This window comes from Arachis ipaensis, chromosome B05, assembly GCF_000816755.2.
Source record: "Arachis ipaensis cultivar K30076 chromosome B05, Araip1.1, whole genome shotgun sequence".
Classification (NCBI taxonomy): domain Eukaryota; kingdom Viridiplantae; phylum Streptophyta; class Magnoliopsida; order Fabales; family Fabaceae; genus Arachis; species Arachis ipaensis.
Genome location: NC_029789.2, coordinates 4,731,365 through 4,740,985, shown reverse-complemented (window position 1 = coordinate 4,740,985; position 9,621 = coordinate 4,731,365). Strand labels below are relative to the sequence as shown.

General features: G+C 36.3%; 3 protein-coding genes across 3 annotated transcripts; 2 read left to right on the top strand and 1 right to left on the bottom strand.

Moving 5' to 3' along the window:
• On the top strand, positions 701 to 3,404 carry LOC107642590 (probable enoyl-CoA hydratase 2, mitochondrial). Its single transcript, XM_016345986.2, has 8 exons — positions 701 to 1,060; positions 1,140 to 1,309; positions 1,387 to 1,461; positions 1,710 to 1,800; positions 1,911 to 1,962; positions 2,328 to 2,431; positions 2,547 to 2,623; positions 2,992 to 3,404. Exons 1-8 carry the CDS (start codon positions 835 to 837, stop codon positions 3,169 to 3,171), a joined length of 975 nt encoding a protein of 324 aa, XP_016201472.1. The 5' UTR covers positions 701 to 834; the 3' UTR covers positions 3,172 to 3,404.
• LOC107642588 (ubiquitin carboxyl-terminal hydrolase 3) lies at positions 4,398 to 6,734 on the top strand. The gene is made up of 9 exons (XM_016345985.2): positions 4,398 to 4,554; positions 4,691 to 4,822; positions 4,936 to 4,974; positions 5,140 to 5,245; positions 5,326 to 5,384; positions 5,513 to 5,587; positions 5,789 to 5,837; positions 5,940 to 6,016; positions 6,444 to 6,734. The coding sequence occupies exons 1-9, from the start codon at positions 4,402 to 4,404 to the stop codon at positions 6,540 to 6,542; spliced, it is 789 nt and encodes a 262-aa protein (XP_016201471.2). The 5' UTR covers positions 4,398 to 4,401; the 3' UTR covers positions 6,543 to 6,734.
• Positions 6,867 to 9,500, bottom strand: LOC107639999 (G-type lectin S-receptor-like serine/threonine-protein kinase LECRK4). Its single transcript, XM_016343548.2, has one exon. The coding sequence runs from the start codon at positions 9,418 to 9,420 to the stop codon at positions 7,021 to 7,023; it is 2,400 nt and encodes a 799-aa protein (XP_016199034.1). The 5' UTR covers positions 9,421 to 9,500; the 3' UTR covers positions 6,867 to 7,020.

Genomic DNA, 9,621 nt, shown 5'->3' with positions numbered 1-9,621 from the left:
AACATACATTTCGAAAACTTAGTTGTAATTATTATTTTTAGCCCACCTTCATTCGTTTACTAAAGAAATTTCGAAAAAATTATTTGATAATTGATTCTTAGTGATTAACTGATTATTATGCAATTCATTTTGATTTTCATAAACAAAGTTATCTTTACAAAAAAAAAAGGGGGAGGGGGTTGATTCTATAGCCCGAATCAGTACCATCATATCATTATATTGGATTAGGCCCATCTTCTGTCTCTTGATGGATATAAAAAAGGAAAGGCTGCCCATCCACTCAACTTTCTAAAAGAAGGAAAATTCTGTGGCTCACGCATGTGTATAAGTGGCAGTTGTTGTAGTCTTTTAAAGTGCCATTGGATAGAAATTAGGCTCCCGTAAACTAATTTGAGTTACTGGAGTGGTTTGTTTATTTGTTCATTTAAATAAGTGTCGGAATTCGTATCTTATTTTATGCATACAGTAATTTATTGGCTAGGAACGACAGACTCTTAAATAGAGTTTTAATCCATAACAGATTAATTTTTGACCTATCGTATTTTGTGTTCATCTTGACATGTTTGAACAAAAAAAAGAAAATTCCAAGAGAGAGTTTAGAATTGAGACAACAGCCAATAATAGTGGTGCACCTAATAAATGAATTTCGTACAGTTTGGAACCTTATCTTGTCTAGAGATGAGCGCACTGTCAGCACCACCATCGATATCAATTAATTAATATAAAAATGCAACGATTTCATCATTCTCCTTTTTGGCTGCCATCCTGCAAATAAGAAAAAAAAAAAAAAAAAGCTTAGTTAGTAATCTAAAGCTCAAGAGAGAAGAAGAAAAAATGATGCATGCGTTGAGATCACTGAGCCGGAGTGTGGGTAGAGACTCCATTTCCAATGTGATAGCTTATCAGTATAAAGCTTCTTTGAGCTTCGTTACAGTTTCTCATCAACCTCACCACATCGCCACTCATCATCACTATCAGTATCAGACCCAACGGACCCTCATTTTGGAGCCTTCCGCTTCTGAGTTCGTCAAGCTTCAAAAACTCCAGCACTCAGATTCTGGTAAGATTTAAGTTTGTTGATCATGGTGTAACTGCCGAGGGTATACCTGTAATTTTACTTAATTCTTTTTTTCGGGCAGGGATTGTTGAGGTAACTTTGGATAGGCCTAAAAATAAGAATGCCATAGACACCAAATTAATGAGAGGGTTAAAGCATGCATTAGAGTTGATTAATCAAGATTCTTCCACTAATGTTGCCATCATCACCAGTTCAGTTCCTGGTGTCTATTGTGCTGGTGCCGATTTGAAGGTATAATAAATTTATATCACCCTCTGCATTTTGAAATTAACTTCATTCAAATATTGTGTTACTATTGTTACTTATAGGAACGCAAGACGTTTACTGCATTTGAGGTTCGGGAATATTCCAAAGCTCTTCGCGCAACTTTCTCATTTCTAGAGGTATATGAACGATTATATATCTAACACTCGCTAATTTTACTTGAACAACAGAACAACACAATCCACACATCATATAATCGAACTCTGTATCCATGACCTTAACCTGTTTGTGTTAATGCCTATGAAGTTACTCTTTTAGTTTTTTCAGTTCTGTGAGTGAAATTACTCTTTGTTCTGATTTTGCATCTCTGTGAACCTACCTTCTTGAAACTTGTATGAATTACTTAACTTTGTCATTTCCTATTCAGAGGCTTCCCATACCAACTATTGCTGCTGTTGAAGGGGCAGCATTGGGTGGTGGGCTTGAACTGGCCCTGGCATGCGACTTTCGAATATGCGGTACTTAAACATGACAGATTAATCACAAACTCTATCTGTATATTTTATATGCTTATAATGAAATTGAAATATTATATAAATTGATTTTCTTTCCCTTTCATGGCTTATAGGAGAAGATGCTGTCTTGGGTTTGCCAGAGACAGGACATGCTATAATCCCGGGGTATATATTATTTAGATCTTTAGATCTTCACATAGCCATACTGCATCACTTCTATTGTGACTTTCAACTCTATATCTAAACTAGTTCTGCTCACTACCAACAGATAATGAATGATACAATTTCAAGACAGTTAATGAAGAATATACTTGTTAAATAAGATGAATTGAAGTGGGGAATTTGAATCTTTTTTCTTTTACTTTTTTCAATGATTGTTTGATTTGGTTATCATCATATGTTTTTAATGCTTTGGCTTGGAGAACAACTTATTTCTCCTGCCGATGCAAGTTCAAACGAGTGTACCAACAGCCCAATTATCAACATATGGTGTAAAATGAAATGCCTTAATAGAATTATTATTTGGACAGGGCTGGTGCAACAAGAAGACTACCTCGATTGATCAGTAAGGCAATAGCAAAGGATCTTATATTGACCGGTCGAAGGGTTTACGGCAGAGAAGCTGAGGCTCTAGGTATGCTGATTAGTTCCCACCATATTTATCATTGTTTAATAAACTCTAACTAATTTGGAGGTACAAGAATATCTTTGAACACATAACACATTGTGTACCGTTCCATTTACTGCAGGGCTTGCCAACTACTGTGTTCCTGCTGGTGAAGCTTACACAAAGGCACTTGAAGTTGCCAGGAATATCAATGAGAAGGTAACATCACTGAAAAATATCTTTCATGTTGAGAATCATGCACTGTAACTGGGCAGCATCAATTAAAATTCAAGAGAAAGTGTTTTTTTTTCCCTGAATTATGGTTGTCTTTTCACTTTCTTTATTTTGAAGATATTAAAACATGGGGGGTCTTAAGTAAAACTAGTTTCCCCTATGGATTTCTAGATGATCCCTATTTTTAGTTGTGTTGTAATTGCCAATTATTTACTTGGTCCTGTATATTGGCAAGTTTAGTTAGTTTAAATTCGAGTACTAATCATAAAGAAACTTACTAAATTGTGGTTTTTGGGAATTGAAAGCAAAGCAAGCAGCATACTAGCATTAACTGCAAATAAATTCTCTTGCAGGGTCCGATTGCGGTAAGGGCTGGTAAAAGAGCAATTGAGGAGGGACTTCTGATAATAGATCCGGCAGAAGCTGCAGATTTGGAAGAAGCATGCTATGAGATGACTTTGAATACCAAAGATAGGTTGGAAGGCTTGGCTGCATTTGTTGAGAAGAGAAAGCCAAACTACAAAGGTGAATGAAAGGAGTATCACCATGGCTAGTTGTTTCTTGAATGCTAGGGAGGTTAAATCATGAGGTGGTCATTGATGTTTTGAATCAAACATTCAATAAATTCAATTCTTCTCCACCTGTAATGTTTGGTACCAATGGTTGTGTGGTCCTTTAAGAACTAATGGATTTTGTTTTTGCAATTGTGTTCTTGTAAAACTATATAACACCACCAATTTTTATGTTCTCACCTCAACTTGTGATATCAGTATAATTTTAAAACAAAAGATATGGCCTTTCAGGAGGGTCATGCAAAATATGGCGAGTTAAGATGCTCTCGTCAATAGTTTAAGCCTTTAAGGTGTTTTACTTTCTAATTCTAAAGTGCAGCAACAACATGAAGAGCCAAATCCTTCTAGTAAAATGTGTCATATTGTTTTGTTATACAAACGGAAAATAAGGGTGTGTTTGATTTGTATTTTCATTTTCAATATTTTCTGTTTTTTTGAATTTTGTGAAGGAAAAAGTGAATATAGTGAAAATAATAAAATCCTGTGTTTTGTTTTTACTTCCTGTTTTCACTTTTTTCTTCATAAAATTCAGAAAACAGAGAACATTAAAAATGAAAACAGATTTAAAAACGCAAATCAAACGCACCCTAAGTATTTTAGATATATCAATTTTCACCTTTTAATAAAGCTTTTTCAAACATCAAATTTTCGCCTCTTATTATGCTTTAGACATATAGTTGTTATTAGTTATTACCCTACTTGAATACTCCAGCACCGAATCCATCTGTAATTTTTATATGCTGATGTGTTCTTCCAAGCAACGAAAAACTTTAACTGAATAACTACCCACGTCACACTTAGTAATAAACATTTTTGTTCCAGTACTCTTTCTGGTTCCTAAAACTTCTAGTTATTTCCTCACTTTCACTCATGAAACAAAAGTCAATATAAAATTTATAAAAACGAAAAAAATATTTTGTTTTTTCTAATATTTAGGAATATTTTATAATAACTTCTACTTATTCCAGAATAGATAAATAAAAGCCATCATGAAATATTATAAAAACGAAGTAACAGTTTTTGCTGCATACTGCATATCTGTAGAATATGTATGTCAACTGAAAAGCTGAAACAAGAGAGGGGCATGTGGTTAAATGGGCTAGGCTTCGTTTGTTGAAATACTGGGCCTGGTTGGTGTAGACTCAGGCCCAATAAGGCCCAACAGAAGACTAAATAAAAGTATAAATAATAATGAAAACGAGAAGTCGAGAAGTGTGTGCCTGGAGTGGGAAGGAAAGAAGCAAAAAACTTTTAACAAAAACAATGGCGTCGGTACAACAAAGCACCTCTGCTTCCTCTAAAAGGTGGCTTCCTCTCGAAGCTAATCCTGATGTCATGAACCAGGTTCTTTCCTACTAATCCTCTCTCGCAGTTAGGTTCTAATGCAATTAAGATTATGACAGTAACAAATTTTTATTGCCGAATAGTTTTGAACATGAACGCATAATTTAAGTGTGTTCTTTTTGGATGATTGTTGCAGTTCCTATGGGGGCTTGGGCTTCCACAGGATGAAGCAGAATGCTGTGATGTTTATGGCTTAGATGATCAGCTTCTCGAAATGGTTCCTAAGCCTGTTCTTGCTGTTCTTTTCCTTTATCCTATAACCACTCAGGTTTCCCTTTTCTTTTTCTTTTTTTTTTTATTTTATTTTTTTATTCTATGCACATGAATGTGACTATTCTGTTTCTTTTCTTCTGATTTTTTAAAACATTTTGATATTACCAGACTGAAGAAGAGAGGTTGCAACAGGAACATGAAAAAAGGGTGAGTGCACATAATCTGTTTGTGGATATTCATTTTCAATTTTAAGACACTTTACATGCATGTTTCAATATTCAGAAAAACAATAAAATTCTATTCTGGTTAGCACATAGCGCATTATCCTTGATTTTTTTATTATGAACAACCTTTTTTGAGGGATTTTTTTAGGAATATAGCAGTAAAGTGTATTTTATGAAGCAAACTGTGGGTAATGCTTGTGGTACAGTAGGATTGCTTCATGCTCTTGGCAACCCCACGTCTGAGATTAAGCTTGGTAAGTCTTCAGTAGTAGATGGAATAGACTTTTAAGACATCAACCATTATTTCTCACTCGGTCGGTGTTGATTTTGTCAGTTGAGGGGTCATTCTTGGATAAGTTCTTTAAATCTACTGCAAGCATGGATCCAATGCAGGTTGTTCCTCTCTGCCTGGACTTTGTATCTTCCTTTATGTATATCCACATGTGCTGCCGGGAAAACATGCTATTGATGAGCTTGAAATATTACTAAATTTTACTTGTTTGAACTTTTGTATCGTACAGCGTGCAAAATTCCTTGAGAATGATGGAGAAATGGAAGTTGCTCATTCAGTGGCAGCAAATGCTGGCGATACAGAGGTAAATGGAGGATGATGTGAAAATGATATATTAGTGATTCAGTCATACTGATATAGTAGTTAAAATGGTCATTTTTTTCATATCTTTAAAATTTTAATCCGATGTACTTGAATCAATTTAGGCCTTGTTAGTATGATGCTTATATTTAATTCAATCTGTCAACTTACCCCCTTTTTTGTCTTTCAAATATTTGTAATGCAGGCAGCAGATAATGCATATGCTCATTTTATCTGCTTTGCTTGTGTGGATGGTAATTTCTTTATATAACTGCATATATATGAGGCTTTTCCCTCATCCCCTTTATTTTGGTTACATTTACCCGATTAATTTCTGTGTAATTAAACCCATTCAGGTCAACTTTATGAGCTTGATGGAAGAAAGTCAGAGCCAATATCTCATGGTCCATCTTCGCCAAGTACTTTGTTGAAGGTAAATATATTGCATAGGCAATAATTGTTTGTTCCCGAAAGATGTTCAAACGAAATCGTTAGTGTTGCCAAATGATTTTATTGTCCTGGTAGAGGGCTTTGAATTTAAATGATGCATGAAGAAACAACGGACTGGTTGTGCTTTTAAAATGGCTCGGACAATTTGCCTTGACTGAAACATTCGTCCTTTTAAGACCAATTTTATAGGGATTGGTAATGCTTTGAGTTTGTTTAACTGTTGGACTGCCCAAAAACAAGGAATCATCTTGGAAAATCTGGCCACAGGCTGTGCTTAAAAATTTGCATATATCACGTGTATGCTCCTTTTGCATTGTGTTGATGCATTCTTCTAAGTTGCAATAACTGTTCTCTCTTTTATATTTTTAGTTGTATTTTTCAGAAAAACTAATGTCTCTTGATTACAACAGGATGCAGCTAAAGTGATTAAGAGCATGATCCAGAAAAATCCAGACTCCATCAACTTCAATGTCATTGCTGTATCAAAGAAATCCAAGGATGGATTCTAAGGGCTAAGGCTGTCAAGTTTCATGTTGAAGAAATCCATGTATCTGCTTACTGAATGTGCCAGTGCTATGCTCAGATTTTATTTTCATAAAGCGTCTAGGAAATGGATGCTCTTCGATTTAAGATTTAATGCAGTGAGAGTTAAAATATCGTTGATTAATGGATGGAGTTTTGAGACAATTCAATCATGCGAAGATGTCTGGATATGCATGGTCCAAGGACATCGTCTATAACAGGCAGCCCCTGTAACTAACAGCATATTACAAAAAACGTTACCGAAGAAGATATGAATATATGATCATAAGTTGTGTTCAGAGAATCACAAATGAGCCTAAAAAGTACGGATTTTTCATTATGCATGAATTACAACTAGTTAAGAGAGTTGAAAATACAAGATAACCATTCGCTATGTAAATTGTACATACTAAATAAAAATCAAAATCAAAGCACTGGCAGGGATATCTTTTTGCCCCCTTTTTATTATGGTTCTTGGCTGTGTGGCAGTGAAGAAACTGGATTTAAAGAAAAGGGTGATGGTGGATTGGAGACTTCAACCAAGCCTTCAAGCATTTGCAACACAATCCCCATTGTTGGCCTCATTTCATGATGCTCTTGAATGCACCAAATTGCTATCTTCACCCACCTTTGTAACCTTCCACTGTCAGCTATAGCCTCCGTATCATCATCCACCAAAGCATCTATTCTCCTTTCTACAAAGCAATCATAAGCCCAATCAGTCAGCACAGCCTTCTCTTCCTCCCCGGACTCCAACATCAGCACACTCCTTCTGCAGCAAATGATCTCTAGTAACATAACACCGAAGCTATAAACATCCACCTTAACCGTCACAGGAACATTCCTGAACCATTCCGGAGCAACATAACCTCTTGTTCCTCGGATCATGGTGTTGGTCCTGCTCTGATCAGACAACAACAACTTGGCCAACCCGAAGTCAGATATCTTTGCATTGAAGTTATCATCTATGAGTATATTCTGAGGTTTTATGTCACAATGAATGATGGGAGTGTCACACTCTTCATGCAAGTACACCAACCCTCTTGCAATCCCCAAAGCAAACCTTACCCTGAGATCCCAAATGGGTTTGGTTTGTCCAAATAGGAAGTTTGCCAGAGCACCTTTGCTCATGAACTCATAGACAAGCATTCTGTTAGTTCCCTCATCACAGAATCCAATCAACCTTACCAGATTCTTGTGGCAGGTTTTACCAATGGCACTCAACTCAGCCTTGAATTCCTTCTCTCCTTCTTGTGCCAATCTGTCAAGCTTCTTGACTGCCACCACATTATAAAACCTTGATTCTATGGTTCCTTTGTAAACAATGCCAAAGGAACCCCTTCCCAGTTCTTCGCTAAACTCCCGTGTCGCAACATTCAGTGCTTCATAGCTAAAAGAATGCAGATTTGTTTCTAGAAGACTTGAGACTTTGATGTCCCTTTTTCGCTTCTTCAGGTGAAAAGCCAAAAGAACTGCAGCCAGGAGTACAACATTGATGACAAGCGATCCAATAAGTAATCCATGAAAACCTGGCTTAATCTTATTATGATCTTTCTTTGATTCAGCACCAGTGGGAATGCCAAGAGGTGCAACTCTTGTTTTGATAAGTATTGTTTGGCCTCCACTTTGTGCTCTTCCGTTAGAAAGAGGCAACCTCTTCTTCCAACAGGTTTGATTGTTGGTATAGATTGCAACAGCACAATTGCAATCATGTAAACAATCTTGTTGGCACTCATCTTGAGAGTAAGGTTGAATCTGCTCATAATCATTAAGAGGAAAATCCACATCACTCAAAACACTAAAATTATATAGATCTTCTGGGCGCGCTTGCAATTCTTCGCCATAATTATCTGCTCCGCAACCACCAAGAGTGAAATTCGGTTGGCATCCACCAAAAACATTGCTTGGATCAATCAGAGTATACCCATCAGGGCAATTGCAAGTAGGCCTCTGTTCTTCCATGGAGCAATAGCTATTGTAACCACAAGCACCACTTCCATAATCATTGAAAATACTTGTGCAAATGTTACTAGGAGTGTACCTTAAAACTCTCCACCCTTGCTGAGAATTTGAGTCCTTTGGATGAACATATTGAGTCAAAACTCCAAAGTAATCAAGTGTAGCTCTATAGTAATTGTTCCTAGGATCAAGAGCTAAGTTGGGTTGCCATTTAGGAGCTTGTGGTGTTGTTCTATTACCATTCTCTGTCTCCAGATATATCTCACCACTTTCATCAAACACCAAGCGTGCAGCATGTCCGAAAACATCGTAATTATCATAGCGAAATTCGGTAGGCCATGCTAGAGGACTTAACATGATGGTGTCATTCTGAAAATAGAATTGAAACCTCCCTCTTGTGTAGTTTGTATCAGTCAATCTAGAAGTGAGAGTGGCATCAGATTCAAGAGTTTGGTTTGGCAACAAAGTATCTGTGGGGTTCTTGAAACTTTGCCACAAAAGTTTCTTGTTATCACTGCTTGCAAGAACAAAGTTTCCAGTGTCAAGCATAGAACCATGGGAAAGAGGGTTGTTGGTTTGTGCTATCCATGTGGATTCACCGTTGGGAGTTGTTAGTTTTAGACCTGTTGGTGTTAACTGAATCTTTGATCCTGTTGGTGTTGGATTGCTGAGTGAATATGAACTCCAAACTATGGTTTTTTCTGGTATTTTGTCGTACCATATGGCAACTATGAAGAGATTTGTGTCTTTGAGTTGGTGAAATCCAAAAGCAAATTCACCTGAAGGTGAACGCCATGCATTGTTGTTGTTGGTGGTGGAGAGTGTTGAATTTATGGTAATGTTGGCAAAGGCTAGTGTCATGTGAAGAAAGAGAAGGGAAGCCATGAAAAAGGTTGCTGAAGCCATGGAAATTTTGATGCTGCTACAAGTTTCAGAAATTACTTATTATATACACATTTGAGGAAATGTTAACAATATATAAACAATTTAACTGGATTTTTTTTGGTAGTTATTTTTTTTACTATTTGTCCTTGTTTTTTGCAAAATCCTAAATCCTAAATTCTTAAAGAAAAAAAAGTTGAAACTAATTTTACAATAAAAAATTGG